Source organism: Zeugodacus cucurbitae, chromosome 5 (genome assembly GCF_028554725.1).
Source record: "Zeugodacus cucurbitae isolate PBARC_wt_2022May chromosome 5, idZeuCucr1.2, whole genome shotgun sequence".
In the NCBI taxonomy this organism is placed as follows: domain Eukaryota; kingdom Metazoa; phylum Arthropoda; class Insecta; order Diptera; family Tephritidae; genus Zeugodacus; species Zeugodacus cucurbitae.
This window is the reverse complement of record NC_071670.1, coordinates 3,788,010-3,806,356: the sequence shown is the minus strand read 5'-3', so window position 1 is coordinate 3,806,356 and position 18,347 is coordinate 3,788,010. Positions and strand designations below refer to the sequence as shown.

Sequence of the window (18,347 nt, the reverse complement as noted above, 5' to 3'; positions counted from 1 at the left end):
GCAACAAATGTTGCTTACACTATTGAGCTCTACATTTCATACAACTATTGCACCGAAAACATTGTATAAACACTAATTTTCAATTATTTAAATTAAGCCGCACGACAAACACTCGAAAGCACATTTCAACGAACGAAAACTAGTTCCGGTTGCAAAGCGTCAGTGATGTGGTTGATATCGATAATCGATGTTTTATACGTTATACAAATTGCGTAACTTAATTGATTACGTTATTAAATTAAAATGATCGTGTGAAAATATGCTTATATATTAAAATATATTAATTGTAAATATATAGTATTATTTTTAATACTATTTGTTAGTATAAAACAAAATATTAAGCATTTTAAAATCAAAATCTCAAACAAATAACTAATTGCGAGTAAAAGTGTAATGCAGATATATAATAATTTCTTTTATATATTTCCAGTGTAAATTGGCCTGTGGCATACGCGTGACCAACAACGGGTTACACTTTCGTTGGGTATGCACAAATGCGTCAAAAATCACCCTAAAACGGCAGGTGGTAAATTTCGTGTGCAACAAAAACAATTATTATTTTTTATATATAGAATAATGACAAAATATACAAAGCTATACGCCATATGTTGCTATTTTGATGAATTCATGCCTAGAGATATTACAATACAAAGGATTTGTACAGATTTAATCGCAAAGCTGATCGATCTCTGTGACCGCAGGAGAAAAAGATGTACATACGTACATATACCGTGCCTACTAATCTATATATTTACGTATATATATTTCTATATGTATGTACATATGATAAAATCAATAATATATTATGATTTATATATGTTTATATCTAAGTAATCGACTAGAGCAACAATTATCGATTCCTGCACATCCATAACTAAAATTACAAAATATTGAATTGAAAAGCGGAAGCAGTTTAAAGCAATTGTACGGATATTGAAACCAAAATTATACGTTTTTCCGGTTTTATTAATATTAGTGAGTGGTATTACTAAATGTGTGACAGCATAGCAGTTCAATGAAGTGTTGGGAAATCATTTACAGCGTCCAATTTACAAATTTACAATTTATACAGCAGTTGCATTTTTCGTCGTCATACACATATACATATAATATATAAATCTACAATATGTAAGTACAGCTTTATTATTTTATAATATAGAACTTGCATGCATATTATGCTGTACACCTACACACAAAAGGTTTTAATCAGTTGGCCCTTTTCCCGCTTGTCATTGCGACAATTGTGTACAAAGGGTCAGGCAAACAATGCCAGACAATACTGGACGTCAGTATAACCAATGGTCAATAATCTCCACACGTACGAACGCATAAACATACACGCATACGTACGTTGAGGGTGCAATATGGATTAACGTTAGCCATTAAAAGGCCACAACGACTGTGCCAGCGCTTGATATTGAAATGATAATAAAAGAAAAGGTGCTATTTTAATGCAGGTGTGCGCGATTCGTGTAGTAAATGCAAAAATAAGTGTCACAAGTGTTTTGTGGTGAAAAAATGCACATGTTTCTAAGTTGACATGCTCTTCGGATAGCATACTTATAAAAAATAAATCAACTATTTGCATAAAATCATAAAGTTGCTGCGCATTCAACATTTTTTCACAATACAAGCCCCGTGTCACGCTTCCTTACCACCTTAATTATTTTATTTTGTGTACAATTCAAAAAATATGCCCCATCATCGTTTTAATTGCTGCTCAATCGATCGATCCCCATCGATTGGATCGCATGCTTGGCACGCGCGGTAAATAAATCCCTCGGAAATTAAAATCAACGCATGCCATACGAAAATAGTGATTTACCCCTACGAAAAAAGGCAGCCGCCTAAGGAAAATAGGTAAACAATAAAAGGAAAATAGTGATGCGCGAAAAACGCTAACTCATCCATTGAGCATACATTTGCGCGTAAAAGGGTTGAAGATGCATAAAAATATAAGTCATACATATAAACATATTTTTAAAAGAAGTGTGCCCATGTTTACTTTGTTAAAGGATATTTTATTTTTCATGTAGTACATATCATAACATTTAAAAGGAAAATAGGTGCCACCACTTTTCTTTACTTCTTGATAACGTGCGCTAAATCATATACGCCGCGTACACATTTCAATTTCACGCCAGGCACATCTTGCAAACGGCCTACACGACACAACACAATGTTGTGCTCTTGTAAATTGTGTCCCTCGCCGGGTATATAAGCAAGCATTTCTTTGCCGGTAGATAAGCGTACTAGCACACATTTACGATTAGCGGAATTAGGTTTCTTTGGTTTTTTGATGAGTGTTTTGAGGACAACACCTTTCGCGAATGGTTTGCCATCAAGTGGCTGTCGTGGTTGACGTGTTTTATAATGTGGACCAGTGCGATGCATTTGATTTAAGGACGCCATTCGACAAGCCGGCTCGAATAGACTGCCATTTTGTATAGACTGCAGCAGGTTGCCATTAAGCACTGAAGAGGGGCAAATGTTATGATAAAAATAAAAAATTAATAATATTTTGCAACTATTTGTCCATGTGTTATACACAAACCTTTTTGTGACAACTGTTTCGTAACGCTGAGAGTTTGTCGTAGAAAGTTCATTGTGGCTCCGGTAATTGTTAATGCTATAATATGTTAGCTACTATATTTTACTATCTGATCTTTTTTCAATGTACTTTCATTCAAGAAAAACAACTTATCTAACAATTTCTTATAAAAATATAACAAACAGCTGAGTTACCTAAATATCCACAATGCGTAGTTTCTTCTTCTTACCAACTAAACACTCGCAATGACATGTTTGTTATTAAAATGAAAAATGAAAAACATATGTTTAAAAGGGATAGTATTTTTTTTAAAACACAAAGTTTTTGTTATATATTACGTACTAAAATTAATTAAATTCGTTTAAAAATTATTTATTATTAATTTTGCTTTGCCAATTCTTAAACAATTTGTTTAACCACCACCCTGTATTTATCTTCATTAAACAGCTGCTCAATATTTAGCTTTGTTGTGTTCTAGGCGGGTTTATTTAAACATTTGCAATTGTTAATTAACACTTAATAATAAGAATTTCTAATTTTTACGGTGTTCGTATGTGCAAAAAGTGAATTAACTATCAAAATGAAATTTCTTGAATATGGCGAGGACTTTCTATTTGATGATATGCCAAAAGTGTACAATGTGAGTACGATTGCTTATTAATTTAAATTAATTCAAAATTAAATATTAAATTTACACAAAGCCCACACAAAAAGTATTTATTACACGTCTCTATGGCTTGAATCAACTGCAGCTGCCCAAAAGAGTACCTATAATCTACACAAGCAAAGCGATTGCTTGGAGGCTGAAGATGCACTTCAACACCAATAAGGAGCAGGTGTGCACATTATTAACACATTTTTGCATATTCTCTCTACACATACTTTTTCAACAATGTAGCTACTCACAGACTCAAACTTTGTCTACTTGGACCCCACAAAAAATCCACATATACTGCATCTCAGTGATGAAAAGCGTGTCAAAGTTTTCGTGTTTGAAGAAGCTGCAGCAACGCGTAATATTATGCTACTTATACAGAAAGGTTGTTGATTTGTTGAAATGCTTAAACGTATGACCATATTTTCAACGATTATGTTTATAGATGGTAAAATTACACACTTGTATGCCGGTGCATGTGTTTTTCTACGCGAAATTTTACTTAACGATGTCTTCGTTTCGTGTATAGTCACGGGTGTTGAAAAATTATATATGGACTTAAATCGTGCACTAACGCCCTGTAATCCAAATGAGTTGAATGATATCATTGACGAATTGGAGCGACTACTACAGTAAATATACATATGCATACAATACGCACTTGTATCAAAAATAATTAATGTTTTTAAATTTTTAGTAGAAGCAAAGTTTTAATAAAAATACAATTGCTGGTAGAGCTTTTTGGCAGCGAGCAATTAGTAGCTGAGTTGGGAAACCAGTTGCCCAGCTTAGTGCATCTTAATGACACATATCTGAATTATAATGGGCATTTTTTGTGCCTGGAGCACTTCCAGATGGACGCTGAAAAGGCACGCATATTTGTAGAGCATGAGCCAAATACGGAATGCGCGAAACAGTATAGATTTATTGTAATTCAATATGGCTCATTAAGTAGCGTTACTTTCTAATTACAGCTGCCACGAATCCGAAGTATTAGTTACCGTAAAATTAACAATGGACAAACGGAAAAAAGATAAACCCAATAACTACTTCGAGATGCACTTTTCTCCACTGCCAAGTTCTTTCAATTTAAAAGTGCTCGCTTCGGCTGTAAATCCCGCGCAAATATTCGGTATAACCTATGGTAATATGGAACCGCCAAGTATACCCGAATATTTACGCGCATTTTGCAAAATACCCAGCAGACCACGTTTTCCGAAAAAGAGGTGAGCGCACTGTTTTTCTCTATTAACTACATAATAGCCAAATGAAATTTATACAGCAAACCGCCTCCGGTCGATGCTGGTAAGCCTTTGCCAGCTGAAAAGATTAGTCCAAATAAAGACACACCAGCACATTACTGCATACGCAAACCGAATTTCGAATATTTGGACGATGACAGCAATGAAGAGTCATAAAAGTCAATAATTTTTTTATAATTTTCCATATTATTATGTTAATTAATTACAATTTGTTTTGTTGCACTTAAAATATACTTTATTTTCATTTAAATATGCTAGTGTAATATTCCTCTTCGAGATCATATAAATCCATTGCCATTTCATCGCGCAATTTCATTAATTTCTTATCGCATTCCATTTGTTTTGAACGGAATAACTGTGAGTTGTTGGTGATCGCCTCGTTGACCGAGTGAAAATCGTTTAGTATTAAATACTGTTTAATATCGGATACAAGCTTCATGAGTGACTCGCCTGCGCGCACTGAAAGCGAGAATAAGTTATTGTTACTCAATTTATTTGAATTGTTTTATTTAATTTTATCAATAATTTGCATAACAATGCCTACCGATATTCGCCGCACGCACTTGCATTTCATAAGTGTCTTGTTCACATTGCGTTGTTTTAGAAATTTGAGAATCGCCTTCGCCCCGTGCTAGTTTGATGATCTCTGCAAGGAAAGATTGTTAAAAGCTATAAAAATTATATACATATAGATTTACTTTGCTATATAACATATCAATATCATGCTTCCGATAAATAATGTAAATTAACACACTAACACTTGCAAGCGACAGCTGTTTCTTGCTCTAATGTATGGCCATACAAAATTGTATGCACTTACATCTTCAACTTGAATACAGTTGTTTGCTAACATACACTACACACATTCCAAAAACAAAAATTAAAAAAAAAAAAAAACACTTGTTTGCCAAACGAAAGCCATTTTTCAGTCTATGTGCACAATTATTCAACGCCAGACATTAATGCAGTACCCAACAAATGGGCGGTCGTATAACTCATCTATTTGAACGTTGGTTCCCAAAAACTGAGCCCGAATTGCGTGTCGGCATGCTAGGTTTGGACAATGCTGGCAAAACAACCATACTATATCAATTGAAGCTGGAACGCAACGTAGAGCCACTGCCCACTGTCGGCTTCAATGTGGAAAATGTGCGTTGTGGCAAAATGTTGCTGAATATTTGGGATATTAGTGGTGATCGACCGCGTACACGTACTTTGTGGCAACATTATAATCAAAATACGCGTGCTATTATCTTTGTGATCGACGCAACGGATATGCGGCGCTTGCCGCGAGCCATGGACGAGCTGCGCTGGTTGTGGTGTCGTCCCGAACTCACCGAGGCTGTCTATCTATTATATGCTAATAAACAAGATTTACCGGGCGCCTTGGGTGCTGAACAATTGGTTGCCATACTGCAGTTGCAGTCGTTAACACAACAGTGGGCCATACAAGAGTGCTGCGCCATCAATGGCATGGGTTTAAATGACGGCCTGCAACAATTACAGCAAATGCTTGCGCATAATCGTGGCAAGCGACTTAGTGCAACATTATCAAATAAATTATTTTGATTGAGACTGTGAAATGCAATATATACCTTCAAAATTTTCCAGCATGCTGCGTACATCCTCTTTAAGACGTGTATTGTACGATTTTAATAGTGCTTCTTTGGATTGTGGCAATGCGCGCACGTTGCCGGTATTGCTGCTCATTTTAAAAAATATATATTTGAGTTTAAATAAAATTAAAAACCTTTAAATGATTCTTATAAATAAAAGCAAAACAAAGCGTTTGACAATATATGGTTTGGAAGTCACTGTATTGTTATATTGCATTGTTTAGGTGTGCTGCCATTGATATTTATTTATTTATTAAAATTTAAATTGATAAATTAAACTAATTTGACTGTGAATTAATAATTGTACATTATAGTGCGTCTAATAATATTTAATTTTATTTAAAAAAGTATACGATTTTTGACAGACTGATTTTTATAATATTATAGCACAGTGTAAAGTTTTTATAGCATACCAAAAAAATATGACACGCCAACTGACAGCCATATAATATTCCACTGCGCATGCTCGTCATGACTTATTTGCCTGTATAAATTCTGTACAATTGTTTACAATTCAGTGTAATTTCTGTTTTTAGATACGAAAATGCAAAGTAAATTAAAGTTTTTGTGTCTGTACAATTTATTATTTCTTATAACATTAATATCAACATCAGAAGCGGCAAATAATGAAAATCCTCCACAAATTTTTCTACTGGGCTTGAATGATGCAGGAAAAACTGCAATTTTCAACAGTTTTTCGGGTAGAAACTTTACATTGACCTATCCAACAATCGGTTTTAATCTAGACGAAGTGAGATATAAAGATTTCAGTCTTTATTTGTGGGATATTGGAGGGCAATGCAGATTAAGGGCATTATGGAGGAGCTATCTAACGGAAAATACCAAGGCTATTATATACGTAGTGGATGCAGCAGCTGGAAAGGAAAGATTACAATTGGCTTCAAAAATCCTACACGAAACACTACAAAATGCTATTATACCACAAGAGCTCTTTCTTTTGGTTTTGGCAAATAAACAGGATATAGAGGAAAAACTAAGCGCAGCACAAATTATAGATGGTCTAAAATTAGTAGAGCTAAAATATGAGTGGCAGCTGTTGGAGACCTCAGCAAAGGATAATACTGGTATAATAGAGAGTTTGGAGTGCTTACGTAAAAAATTTAACTCTAGTAAATAAAGTATTAAATATTTATTTATTTATTATATGTGTATATTTGTTGTTAATAAATAAATGTAACTGCGTTATGAAATTTCCATTTATTTCTTTAATTTAGTTATAATTAACACTTTTTTAACTAATTTGACATTCATTACGTTGGTGTGCCATAACGTATAAGCTTTTGGCAACGTAACGTAAAAACGTATAAAAATACAGCACTGTGTTTAAAGGCGAAATTTTAAACTATTTTCTTATTATTCTCTGTCATTTGTTTTTATATGTTTCTTTCATTTGATTTCGCTATTGGATTTCAAAGTGTAAAGTTGTGCTTTCCCTCCTAATTTTACAACTAAAATTTTAATCAGAAAATATAATATATAGTGTTAAGTGCGTATATAAATTAACTTTGTGCGCTACTATTGGAAATTATAGAACGCAATGCGTTCGTTATTGTACTTATTATGCGCTATGTTAGCGAGCGCTAGTGCGCAAAAACTGGAGAAGATTAATACGATTTCGGATAATGTGGACAAAGTATATCACTATCAGCCGGAACAAGTGCACTTGGCATTTGGTGGTAAGTGCGCAAATATTATGACACAATAGTTGGAATGTTGATTTTATGTTTAGAACCTAAAGGATTGTGTGAAAGTTGTGCAAATAATGCAATGTATGTATGTATGTGCATATGATTTATAGATGTATATATAAGACATATTATTTCTTTTATATGATTTAGTAAATCTAATATAGCTATATATATATAGTTGAAATTTGCAATATTGACTAATTATTTCCCAGTATCAGTAGAAATAATTATTTACCTACATATACAAATGTATATAAGAATTTTCGTTACATAAAATAAATATTTACATGACTAAGCGATGCATTCACCTTTTCTATTATTTGTATTTCTTTAACATTTCACCTGTGTTAACAATAATAAGCAAATATTTCCGCGGTTGATTTTTTCTTTATTTGCAAGACGCAAACATGGCGTTTAATATTTTATTCAATATTTGTGAGTCGTATTCTGTGCAATTATTAAGTGACTTCTATGTTTCCTTGAAAAAGTGCCACTTAAAGCTGGATAGTTATAGTAGTAGTCGTGTGAAGTTAATCACTACGGCCTCATACGAAATATATGTGATTAAAAATAGTCCGTTCTTTGGTTTACTAATAGCTTTGCAAGTCAGTGCAATCAAAACACATACAATTGCTAACCAAGAAATATTATATACATCATTCTGGAATACAATAGGACGTGTTTGTAACCCAGTTTTTATGTATGACGCGTATTCGCAATATGAAACGTATTTTATTGTTTACACTTGGTGGCCTGTGCTGCTGATAAGCGTGTGTATGACCACATGGCGTGCCTCTCTTTAATTTTCTAGTGCAAACAAGCGATAAGAAAACAATAACAATGACCAATATTAAAGGAAAACAAAAACAATGAACAATTAAATGGAACAATGCTAAATAATATAATAAAAAAACTGATAATTTATTAATTTTTTACTGTGAAATATATATATATGTATATATACTTGAAATATTAAACTTTTGAATTTCGAACTTTCTTTGATACAATCACTATTTTAAAATTGCTGCACATGCAATCATGTTGTCTTCTCTGTTTGCTACTACTGTATTTACAGAAAATTCCAATGAAGTTGTGGTAACTTGGTCCACACGTGACGATGCGCTCGAATCCATTGTCGAATATGGTGTCGTTGATTTTACGCAACGCGCTATTGGGATGTACCAACAGTTTGTGGATGGCGGGGATAAGAAAAAGTCACAATACATACACCGGGTAAAGTTATTACACCCATTTTCCTTATATTAATGTGCCAAACATTTGCTATAAAAGTAGATAAGTGAGGTGAATTAATCACTGCAACAGTTGCATGACCTTGTGTGACCTTGACCCAACTTATCTACTTTACACTGCATTGTTATTGTTTTCTAGGGAATAATTTGTTTGCACTGGATATAACATTTACCTACAATATTTTCGGTTTCCGTTTTCGTATTTTATAAACAAATAGGTCAAATTATCGAATCTTTTGCCCAATCACACTTACGTCTATCACTGTGGTGGTCAGTTGGGTTGGTCGCCGCGTTTCGAATTTCGCACTGTGCCCGCCGGTGACGAGTGGTCACCCACAATAGCACTCTACGGTGATATGGGCAATGAGAATGCACAATCGTTAGCGCGTCTGCAACAGGATACGCAACGTGGCATGTACGATGCCATCATACATGTCGGTGATTTCGCTTACGATATGAATACGGACGATGCGCGTGTGGGTGATGAGTTTATGCGTCAAGTGGAAACGATTGCGGCCTATGTGCCGTACATGGTAGTGCCCGGCAATCACGAGGAGAAGTAGTGAGTAGCAAATTGTAAAAAAAAAATTAAAAATTAAGTGAAACTAATATGTGTGCTTCCAGCAATTTTTCGAATTACCGCGCGCGTTTCAGCATGCCCGGCGGCACAGAGAACCTATTCTACAGTTTTAATTTAGGACCTGTACATTTTATTGGCATCTCTACCGAAATGTATTATTTTCTTAATTACGGCTTGAAAACGCTCGTCTTTCAATATGAATGGCTTGTGAATGATTTGCTGGATGCCAATAAGCCAGAGAATCGTGCGCGCCGCCCTTGGATAATAGTCTACGGCCATCGGCCAATGTACTGCAGCAATGGCAATGGTGACGACTGCACACATGCAGAGACACTGACGCGTGTCGGTTGGCCCTTCTTTCACATGTTCGGCTTGGAGGCGCTCTTCTATGAGCAGGGTGTTGATGTGGAAATCTGGGCGCACGAGCATTCATATGAACGTTCTTGGCCCATCTACGATTATAAAGTGTTAAACGGTTCATTGGCAGAGCCTTATCGCAATCCACGCGCGCCTGTACATTTGATAACCGGTTCGGCGGGCTGCAAAGAGGGGCGTGAGCCATTCGAAAAAGATACGCCCGCATGGAGCGCCTTTCATAGTCAGGTGTGTTGTGTTGTGGGTTATTTAACATGGGAAATGACATTTTAAATGAAATTTACTTCTTTTTGTGCATTCGCAGGACTACGGTTATACGCGCATGAAGGCACACAATCGCACACATTTGTATTTCGAGCAAGTGTCCGATGATAAAGACGGACAAATTATCGATGCATTTTGGATCATCAAAGACAAGCATGGCAGTTATGTTTAATGTGATGTGTGTGTGTGTAAATTTTTTGGTGTCAGTGGCTTTTAGCGTGCGATTGAAGGAAGTGGTGTACATTAGAAAAATTGTGGCGTTAGAAAACGCGTTATTAAATAGTTTAAAGCACAATTAGCATTTGAAAGCACAAAAAATATTAAATAAATATTTGGAGCAGAGCACAGCAGTTGAGGAATACAATAACACAAAAATTGACATTCCATTTCATATTTTGACGAAATCGGCTTTTCACAGTATTAAAATAAATACGAAACACGTGTACCTAGCAAATTGTAGCGAATCTCAGTGTATTTTGAATATTTTGTATTTCAAATTTTACTGTTTATATGTTATATGTAAATATGTGTTTAAGCCTGGCTTATGAACATAACCTTAATTGAAACATACACAGCATGAATGCATTTTTTAAAAACAAATTTTACAATTTAATCATACCTTTTGTGTATATATTTGTGTTTGAAAGGTATGTAACGATTAATTAAGCGTCAGTGGTGTATGAGGTTTGGTGTACAATATATTTTGTAACAAAAAAAAAAATAAATTTATTTGAATATTAAATAAAATCTTACTACAGACAATATAAAAATTTGTTGACTTCATTAGTGTTATTATCTCATATAAGAATACAAAAATATAAAAATTACAAGAAATGATTTTTGGTTAAACAAGTAATGAAAGGCTATGTTCGGGTGCAACCGAACATTTTATACCCTCGCAATTTATTGATATAATTTTATAAAGATAACACGATTTGTTCTCGGTATAAAGTCCAATAAAATAACGAAAATCATCATAAATAGTATATGGGGACTGAGGTAATTCCTGAACCAATCTCACGCATTTTCACCACCAAGGTTGACTATATCCAAGACTACACGCTAACATAATTTTGCTAAGATATCTCACATATTAACCGATATGTATATGCGGAATAAAGTCCATTGGAATATGGGAAGTTATGACACGATGTAAACAATTTTTTGTACAGACACACACTATGAGAAGAAAAAAAATACCTCTGAATTAAATTAAAATATCTGAGAGATTTACCGTTATTTTCGGTAAAAATTTAGAGTTTCTGATGGCTTTTGTTAGTGAGTTGACGCACTTTTAGTAATTTTCAACCTAACCTTTGTTCGGCAAGTGGGAGTGGTTATTATATGATTTCACCTATGTTGAAGGTGTGTAATAGGGTACGTAAGGGAAGTGACTGCAGAAGGTTTGGTTTATATAGCTTTAGCAGTTTACGAGATATGTATTAAAAACTTATTAGGGGACGGGACCACGCCCACTTTCCCAAAAATATTCCATTCAAAGATGCCCCTACCTAGCCTAGTGCGATCCTTTGTACCAAATTTTACTTTTTTAACTTTATTTGTGGCTTAGTTATGTCACTTTATAGGTTTTCGATTTTCGCCATTTTTTGGGCGTGGCCATGGTCCGATTTCGCAACTCTCCCAAGGTCCCAAGGAACATGTGTACCAAGTTTCGTCAAGATATCTTAATTTTTACTCAAGTTATCCGTTGCATGGTCAGACGGACGGATTTCAACTCGCCTCGCCGTCCTGATCATTTTGATATATTTAACCCTATATCTAACTCGTTTAGTTTTATGATTATCCGCCGTATATATCGTTTTCTACGAAATTACTCTTAAAATGTCTCGAAACTGAAACACACTTCTTGCAAATATTTTGTTCTTAAAGCAACCACACGCGACATCGTTGTGACTTGGTCCACACGCGACGACACTAAAGCGTCTATCTGCGAGTATGGCCTCGAAACGTTTGAGTTTGTGCAAAACGCAACCGAGCCACCAAAAAAGTTTGTGGATGGCGGCAGCGCGCACAACATACAATATATACATCGCGTAAGTAATTCGCACTTTTAACTGCTTGCCGTTTTTAACTACATCTCTCTCTACTCACAACACCAGGTGACTTTGTCCGATTTGCTGCCAGAAAAGCGTTATATTTACCATTGCGGCAGTGCGCTTGGCTGGTCGCCACAATTTTGGTTTCGCACACCACCCACGCATGCGCAATGGTCGCCCTCGCTGGCGATATACGGCGATTTGGGTAATGAGAATGCGCAATCATTGCCGCGTTTGCAGCAGGACACGCAACGCGGCATGTACGATGCCATTTTGCATGTAGGCGATTTCGCTTACGATATGCATTCGGAGAATGCCGCGGTGGGCGATGAGTTCATGCGTCAAGTTGAGGCCATAGCCGCTTATGTGCCGTATATGGTGTGCGCCGGCAATCATGAGCAGACTTAGTGAGTTTGAAATGTTGCAAATATGTTGATTATATTCACTAAACTGTACGTTTTCCATGTGCTGTGTAGCAATTTTTCAAATTACCGCGCGCGCTTTAGCATGCCCGGTGGCACGGAGAATCTATTTTATAGTTTCGATTTGGGTCCCATACACTTTGTGGCTTTCTCAACGGAGCTCTACTATTTTCTACACTTCGGCTTGAAGAGCTTAGTCTTCCAGTATGAGTGGCTGGTGCGTGATTTAGAGTTGGCTAATAGGCCGGAGAATCGCAAAGTGCGTCCTTGGATTATAACCTTTGCCCACCGTCCGATGTATTGTAGCAACGATAATGGTGATGACTGTTCGAAGCATGAGACTGTTGTGCGCGCTGGTTTGCCGGTGTTGCATATGTTCGGACTGGAGCAGCTCTTCTATGAGCAGGGCGTTGATGTGTCCATTTGGGCACACGAGCATTGCTATGAACGTTTGTGGCCCATTTACAATTATAAAGTGTTTAATGGCTCTTTTGCGGAGCCTTATCGCAATCCACGCGCGCCTGTGCACGTTATAACCGGTTCGGCGGGTAATAAAGAGGGGCGTGAACCGTTCTTTAAAGTGATGCCCAAGTGGAGCGCGTTTCATAGTCAGGTGCGTGGGCTAGTGTGAAATAAAAAATGTTATTTAGTTGTATAACTGTATATATTCACAGGATTTCGGTTATACGCGCTTGAAGGCGCACAATGGCACACATTTATACTTTGAACAGGTGTCCGATGACAAAGATGGACAAATTATTGATTCATTCTGGATTGTGAAGGACAAGCATGGCAGTTATGTCGAGGAATAAGCATACAGAAGTGCCAAAAAATTGAATTACAATATTTTAACTATATATTCTGTAACTGTATACAATAACGGTATTAGCTGTGAATTCCACCAAATGTGGCAAAGTACTTTTATAAACGTAAAGTCTAGCCAAAAATTATATTTAATACATAATATTATTTTTTTTTTCTATTAAATACTATACATTTTACCACAAAAACTATCAATATACATATACATATACAAATATTCCTAAATATGCATTCCTAATATCTCATATAAATATTATTATGCCAAATAAGAGCATAAAACGATGGCTGTGTGGAAATTTGCCTTAAAAGATAAAATTCATATTTTCGAAATTAAAATAAAATAAAATAATATCTTTTAATCGCAAACATTTTAAAATAACAGAAAAAACATCTTATTTACATTAATAATATTTCATTGGAAAATACTAAATTTCAAAAAATTTTATTTTTTAATTTTCTAATTTTTAAAATTATATTTTTCAATAAAATCGAAAAAATTTAAAATAACAATAAAAAGTACACATTAATATTAATAATATTTCTTTAAAAAAAAGCAGCATTTCTTTTTAATTCTAAAATTAAAGCCAGCAAAATTAATTTATTAAACTTTTGTTTATTTATTGTGTTTACTAAACCATCGTTTAATTTGTTCATTTTATTTTATTATATATCATTAGTTTTTTATTTTGTTTAAGTTTTTTTTTTTTAATTTTAATGTGTTTATTTTTGTAATTAATTTTTTATTTTTATAATTCTATTGCTTTCGAAATATCTAATATTTTCTTCTATACGAAAATTTTTATATATAATATACGAAAATATTTAATCTCAATTATTATCAAATAAAAGCCATATTGTAAAGCATATATGTAAAATATCTCGTTTTTTGTATGTATGTAATATTATAGCCTTTTCACACAGTCAAATTAATTGATCAATTAAAATTTTGATTGAGAAACCAATTTCTGCCTTTCACACTGCCGGTTCTTCGATAACCGATCAGCTGTTATAAATGTTTGTTTTTGCTTTTCATAAGTTTCATCAGCTGATTGCTATTTTTAACAGCGACATCTACCATCATGTAGCGTGAACTCACAGTAACAGAACGTATATATAATTACAAATCCGGTCTTTGTCATTTTCAAGTCGATTAAAATTCAATGCAGATTTTTATTGTGTATGGTAAATCGATCTTAATCAGCGTTTTAATCGAGCAAAGGCCGGTTAATTGTTCAATTAGCTTCTGTGTGAAAAGGCTATTAATCAGCGTTTTAATCGAGCAAAGGCCGGTTAATTGATCAATTAGGTCCTGTGTGAAAAGGCTATTAATCAGCGTTTTAATCGAGCAGAGGCCGATTAATTGATCAATTAGCTTCTGTGTGAAAAGGCTATTAATCAGCGTTTTAATAGAGCTGAGGCCCTTTAATTGAACAATTAGCTCCTGTGTGAAAAGGTTATAAATCAGCGTTTTAATCGAGCAGGGGCCGGTTAATTGATCAATTAGCTTCTGTGTGAAACAGTATTTTCAGTTCAGTTCAGTTTCCTAGAAAAAAAGTAAAATTTACAAAGAAATCTCTTCAACATCACATCAATCTAAATTGATGTTTTATCAGCACTTCTATATGCAAACATATGATGTGATGTCAATGCCAGGATAACTCAAATTTTTTATTAAAATAGATTGCATATTTGTTGTTGTTGTTGTTAGAGTAGTCATATTTTAGACACTTTAAGTATGCCAGTAAGATCAGAGTTCTGGTTTGGTTAAAAATCAGTTTTCTTTTTATGCGATATGATGTGATGTGATCTTATTGAATATGAATTAATGATTTCTCAAACGAATATTTAAATTATTTAAGTTTATTTAAAGTTATTAGAAGTAAAATATCGAATTGATTGGTATTGTATGATTTGTTCTGGTGATTATGCGATTGATGTGATGTGTTGAGATGATATGACATTGATATGACTTCTTATGTGTTTGATACGGAAGTTTATACAGTATGATTGCAGCAATGTTATGCTACGCATTTCAATTCATTCCTTTTATCTAATTTTAATTCATTGATGCATTTGCAATACACTTTATATGATTTCGCCTAGTGTGATGTGATGTGATGATATGACCTTGATATGATTCCTTATGTGGTTGTGACAGAATTTTATGCAGTATCGGTGTTGCAATATTGCACTACCTATTTTAATTCATTCGCTTCATCTAATTTTACTTCCTGGGGATGATGTGATGTTATGTCATATGATGCGATGTGAGGTAATGATGTGACTTATTATTTTTAATGGATTTCATTCGCTTTATCTCATTTTTCTTCTACTTCATTGAATGCATTGTGTTAGGATTTGAAGAGTTACTGGTGTTAATATGATGTTATGTCATATGACATGACGTGATCTGTTGTATTGATGTGTCTTATAAATTTGTATGGAATTCATACATATTTTAATTCGTTCGCTTTATCTTTTATTTTACTTCATTGAATGCATTGTGATTTGAAGCGTTACTATTAATGATGTGATAATATGTCATATGACATAGTGTGATGTGATGATGTGACTTATAATTTTTGATGGATTTTTATAAAAACTATATACGATATTTTTTTCACAAGATAACCTAACCGATATTGTGGTCACCTGGTCCACACGCGATGCCACCAACCAGTCAGTGGTGCTGTACGGCGAAAACTACTCAGATGCAAAAAATCTAATTAACATCACGGGCTTTGAGCGTCGTTTTATCGATGGCGGCAGCAAGAAGCACACACAATACATACACAAAGCAACGCTGAGTGGTCTAAAGCCACAAACGCGCTATGAATACTCATGCGGTAGCGATTTGGGTTGGTCGGCGCGCTTTAGCTTCACCACACCGCCGGCCGGCAGCGATTGGCAGCCGCGCTTGGCTATCTATGGCGATATGGGCAATGAGAATGCGCAGTCGTTGGCGCGCTTGCAGCAGGACACACAGCAGGGCATGTACGATGCCATCATACATGTGGGTGACTTCGCTTACGACATGGACACGGAGAATGCGCGTGTGGGCGATGAGTTTATGCGTCAGGTGGAAACGATTGCGGCCTATGTGCCGTACATGGTGTGTCCCGGCAATCACGAGGAGAAATAGTGAGTGTGCAATGAGCTGTTGTTGTTTTATAGTTTTGTTAAATAATAAAAAAAAAATTTTAATGTGTAGCAACTTTTCGAATTACAAAACACGCTTCAATATGCCCGGCGGTACGGATAGCATGTGGTACAGTTTCGATTTGGGGCCCGTACACTTTGTGTCTTTCTCCACCGAGGTGTATTACTTCTTGAAATATGGCTTCAAATTGCTCACCAAACAGTTTGAGTGGCTGGAGAATGATCTGCGCGAAGCCAATAAGCCGGAGAACCGTGCACAACGCCCCTGGCTCATCACCTATGGTCACCGGCCCATGTATTGTAGCGACGAGAAGGAGTACGATTGTAATGAGAAGTTGGAGACATTCATAAGACAGGGTTTGCCGTTGGTGAAAATGTTCGGTTTGGAGGATTTGTTCTACAAGTATGGTGTCGATGTGGAGATCTTCGCGCATGAGCATTTCTACACGCGCCTATGGCCTATTTACGACTTCAAGGTGTATAATGGTTCGGCTGAAGCACCCTACACCAATCCCAAAGCGCCGATACAGATCATAACCGGCTCGGCTGGCTGCAAGGAACAACGCGAACCATTCTCGGATACGCTGCCCTCGTGGAACGCCTATCACAGCAATGTGAGTGCACAGATTTCGATTAATTTTTATAATTACTCTTCTTTAATTAAATCTTTCCACGCTTTAGGATTATGGCTACACACGCATGAAGGCGCACAATCATACACATCTGTATTTCGAGCAAGTTTCCGATGATAAAAATGGCGAAATTGTGGACTCGTTTTGGATAATCAAAGACAAGCATGTGGCTTACAATGAGTTGTGAGTTGGCAGCGCCGGCGACGGAGTGGCGTATAAAATAAATAACTGTAATATTGAAAATTGGCTGTAAAACGAACTGTTTTTAAATTAATCTTCAGGGAACTGGATCTTTTAATTATAACATAACCTTATTTTTTGTTGTATTTTTTAATTTTTTCAAAATCTTTTATGACATATCAATATTATTATCCGAAAAAAAATTACTTAGTTAAGTTTTTTGTCTGGTAATTTATGTATCTCTTTATTTTTTTACAAATATAACCTTAAAAAATATTTTAAACATGATGAGCAATAAATAAATTTTAATATACACAATTTTAATACTTTCAACAACATTTAAACCATACTGTCGACCTGTTCTAATCAGAAATATGAGTGTACTCAGCCCTATCCACTAGAAGGGAGATCCCGTATTCTGCGTATATTATCGGAGATCAGTGTTCCTAACAGATACGGTTTTTTCGACAGTATTCTGCTTAAGCCCATTGGAAACATACTGATTGGACCTTATCAGGTGGTTTTCGAGCTCTCAAATCCACTATTCCACCAGATTTTTACAATACGTAAAATCCTGGAAAAGCCCTACGACAGACAGTTCGACAGCCATCACCTTTTTGTCTGCTTTAAAGTCGCTTTCAATAGCGCTGAGAGGAGCTGCTTACATTTGGTACCCCTACGAAACTTATAGGGTTATATAGAATAGGGTTGAGCACAACTATGAGCTCGGTCAAAATCGGGAAGGACTACTCCGAGCCGTTCGATACCAGACGAGGTTTTAGACAGGTTGTTTGCATCACCAACAATCTAAGC

General features: G+C 35.3%; 4 protein-coding genes across 8 annotated transcripts; 2 read left to right on the top strand and 2 right to left on the bottom strand.

Moving 5' to 3' along the window:
• Positions 1 to 2,000: 2,000 nt before the first annotated feature.
• On the bottom strand, positions 2,001 to 2,791 carry LOC105208630 (40S ribosomal protein S12, mitochondrial). The gene is made up of 2 exons (XM_011178589.3): positions 2,555 to 2,791; positions 2,001 to 2,474 (listed from the first exon to the last, which is right to left on the bottom strand). Exons 1-2 carry the CDS (start codon positions 2,604 to 2,606, stop codon positions 2,083 to 2,085), a joined length of 444 nt encoding a protein of 147 aa, XP_011176891.1. The 5' UTR covers positions 2,607 to 2,791; the 3' UTR covers positions 2,001 to 2,082.
• A 197-nt stretch (positions 2,792 to 2,988) lies between these two features.
• Positions 2,989 to 4,718, top strand: LOC105208633 (uncharacterized). Of its 2 annotated transcripts, none has more exons than XM_054231643.1 (7): positions 2,989 to 3,191; positions 3,253 to 3,387; positions 3,450 to 3,591; positions 3,652 to 3,838; positions 3,907 to 4,122; positions 4,181 to 4,432; positions 4,489 to 4,718. In XM_054231643.1, exons 1-7 carry the CDS (start codon positions 3,132 to 3,134, stop codon positions 4,622 to 4,624), a joined length of 1,128 nt encoding a protein of 375 aa, XP_054087618.1. In that variant the 5' UTR covers positions 2,989 to 3,131; the 3' UTR covers positions 4,625 to 4,718. The 2 variants fall into 2 exon arrangements, with proteins under 2 accessions (XP_054087618.1, XP_011176894.1); XM_011178592.3 differs by having other exon boundaries at positions 2,990 to 3,191; positions 3,904 to 4,122.
• On the bottom strand, positions 4,687 to 16,000 carry LOC105208632 (mediator of RNA polymerase II transcription subunit 22). 2 transcript variants are annotated; one of them, XM_011178591.3, is made up of 4 exons: positions 15,991 to 16,000; positions 6,064 to 6,227; positions 5,013 to 5,114; positions 4,687 to 4,927 (listed from the first exon to the last, which is right to left on the bottom strand). In XM_011178591.3, the coding sequence occupies exons 2-4, from the start codon at positions 6,176 to 6,178 to the stop codon at positions 4,710 to 4,712; spliced, it is 435 nt and encodes a 144-aa protein (XP_011176893.1). In that variant the 5' UTR covers positions 6,179 to 6,227; positions 15,991 to 16,000; the 3' UTR covers positions 4,687 to 4,709. The 2 variants fall into 2 exon arrangements, with proteins under 2 accessions (XP_011176893.1, XP_054087620.1); XM_054231645.1 differs by lacking the exons at positions 6,064 to 6,227; positions 15,991 to 16,000 and adding an exon at positions 5,847 to 6,016.
• On the top strand, positions 7,490 to 17,872 carry LOC105208634 (acid phosphatase type 7). Of its 3 annotated transcripts, none has more exons than XM_011178595.3 (5): positions 7,490 to 7,781; positions 12,153 to 12,316; positions 12,383 to 12,726; positions 12,796 to 13,354; positions 13,416 to 13,758. In XM_011178595.3, the coding sequence occupies exons 1-5, from the start codon at positions 7,643 to 7,645 to the stop codon at positions 13,551 to 13,553; spliced, it is 1,344 nt and encodes a 447-aa protein (XP_011176897.2). In that variant the 5' UTR covers positions 7,490 to 7,642; the 3' UTR covers positions 13,554 to 13,758. The 3 variants fall into 3 exon arrangements, with proteins under 3 accessions (XP_011176897.2, XP_011176899.1, XP_011176896.2); XM_011178597.3 differs by lacking the exons at positions 12,153 to 12,316; positions 12,383 to 12,726; positions 12,796 to 13,354; positions 13,416 to 13,758 and adding exons at positions 8,869 to 9,026; positions 9,262 to 9,605; positions 9,668 to 10,226; positions 10,303 to 11,032; XM_011178594.3 differs by lacking the exons at positions 12,153 to 12,316; positions 12,383 to 12,726; positions 12,796 to 13,354; positions 13,416 to 13,758 and adding exons at positions 16,191 to 16,704; positions 16,775 to 17,336; positions 17,404 to 17,872.
• Positions 17,873 to 18,347: the final 475 nt, after the last annotated feature.